At 50.6% G+C, this 1,574-nt stretch overlaps 1 protein-coding gene across 3 annotated transcripts; it reads left to right on the top strand.

The window, feature by feature from the left end:
* The first annotated feature begins 284 nt into the window (after positions 1–284).
* Positions 285–1,263, top strand: LOC123048625 (uncharacterized). 3 transcript variants are annotated; one of them, XR_006423338.1, is made up of 3 exons: positions 311–483; positions 555–841; positions 929–1,237. XR_006423338.1 is itself a non-coding variant. In XM_044471685.1 (2 exons), the coding sequence occupies exons 1-2, from the start codon at positions 577–579 to the stop codon at positions 1,157–1,159; spliced, it is 489 nt and encodes a 162-aa protein (XP_044327620.1). In that variant the 5' UTR covers positions 285–576; the 3' UTR covers positions 1,160–1,255. The 3 variants fall into 3 exon arrangements, 2 of the variants coding, with proteins under 2 accessions (XP_044327620.1, XP_044327619.1); XM_044471685.1 differs by having other exon boundaries at positions 285–841; positions 936–1,255; XM_044471684.1 differs by having other exon boundaries at positions 299–841; positions 929–1,263.
* Positions 1,264–1,574: the final 311 nt, after the last annotated feature.

Below are 1,574 nucleotides of genomic sequence, written 5' to 3'. Positions count from 1 at the left end.
AAAAGGATAAACGAGGGAATGCCTTATTTGCAAATGTGGAGAGGGGTGTGGGTATCTTTTTGCAAAATTGCCATAGTTTCCTTCCTATCCGTCGAATATAAATCAGATGGCCTGTATTGCAGGATGACAGGCACACCATCATCACCAACTCTGTTTTTTATAAGAGTAGAGATGTCATTCCCAATAATTTTCTTGCACTATTAAGTGTTGCCCAAACGCAAGAAATATTATAAAAACAATGTTGGGGCCGAGTGGCTGGCACGTAGCACGGATCAGGCCGTCACGTGTGCATCTGTATTCGTCTCCACCGCTAGCTTATCCATTCGTCTCCACCGAGATGCATCTGCATTGAGCTCCCTTACTTCTCTCGTTCCATCCCTCTTTCTCATCCCTGTGCTTCCACCGATATTCAGCTCTGGATGTGAAGCCTCCAAAGTCACTGGCGCCCCCCGTCCCCCGGAGCAAGCGCCGCCACCGGATCCCGTCCCGTCCCCTCCCCTCCTCTGTGTGTGTGTCTCTCTCTCTCATTTCCTCATATCATTCTATGCTTGCAGGTCGTCGGCGTACGCCCCGGCCATGGCGCGGTCGCGGCAAAACTTGAGCTGGATCCGCTCCTCGTATAGCTTGCATGCCAGCGTCCACTTGTACTCCTTCCCCTTGGAGGGCGACCCCTCGCCGGCGCCGTCGGCCAGGTTCTCTGACGAGGTCCACGTGTGCACGCGCCGCGCGATGGACGTCGACATCAGGGGACTCTCCCTCCCGTCCGCGTCCTCAACCTCCGGCTTTTCCTGCGGCTCTGACGCAGGCTGCTGCACATCCTCTTGGTGGTCTTGTCCGTCAGGTTGCACATCTTCTTCAGCCTGCATGTTCTTGCTCCTCTGTTCTTGCTGGTCTTCCTCGGTTCTCCTAATGTAGGCGATTTCTTCAGCTTGCAGGTCTTCGCTGCATTCTTCGGCCACCTTCGACTCCACCCATGCTTTCGGTCAGATTCATTTCGAGGAAGGTGGTCTTCACTCTGTTTTTGGTCGCAAGATTCATTCTCAATTGCATGCCTTCTTTGACACCCTTTCTGCAAATAGATTATTTCCACAGGATTGCCCTCGATTTCATCGAGAACTCCCTTCAGATTCCCAGATTCTCATTGCCTTATTCGCTGTGAAATCGAAGATTTGTGTCTTGCTGACCCGCTCACGTTTCTTGGCCTCCATTGTTAAAAATATGAGCAAATTACTACGAGATTTAATCTGAATAAATAGGAAATAGATCATGGCAGCAATAGTAGAGATTAAACTAATCATGCGAACTAGAATAGTAGATGAACATATCACATCTAGGGCACATACTAGAAGCATGAATTCTACCACGATCTCGAACAGGAAGGATAGAATCACATACGGTGCAGCGGGAGCAGCACCGCCGGCGTTGACGTTGTCGCCCATGTCGTCGAGGATGAGGTTGCCGAGGTCGGGGAAGAAGTCGTCGTTCGCGATCCAAGCTTGCGCTTCTTGGGAATTGGTATATTGACTTTCGCCAAACAACCCCAAGTACGTGGGTAAGAGAGTTTCAATCTTTTC

Source organism: Triticum aestivum, chromosome 2D, assembly GCF_018294505.1.
Source record: "Triticum aestivum cultivar Chinese Spring chromosome 2D, IWGSC CS RefSeq v2.1, whole genome shotgun sequence".
In the NCBI taxonomy this organism is placed as follows: domain Eukaryota; kingdom Viridiplantae; phylum Streptophyta; class Magnoliopsida; order Poales; family Poaceae; genus Triticum; species Triticum aestivum.
The sequence above is the reverse complement of the archived record's forward strand: the minus strand, read 5'-3'. Positions and strand labels throughout refer to the sequence as shown.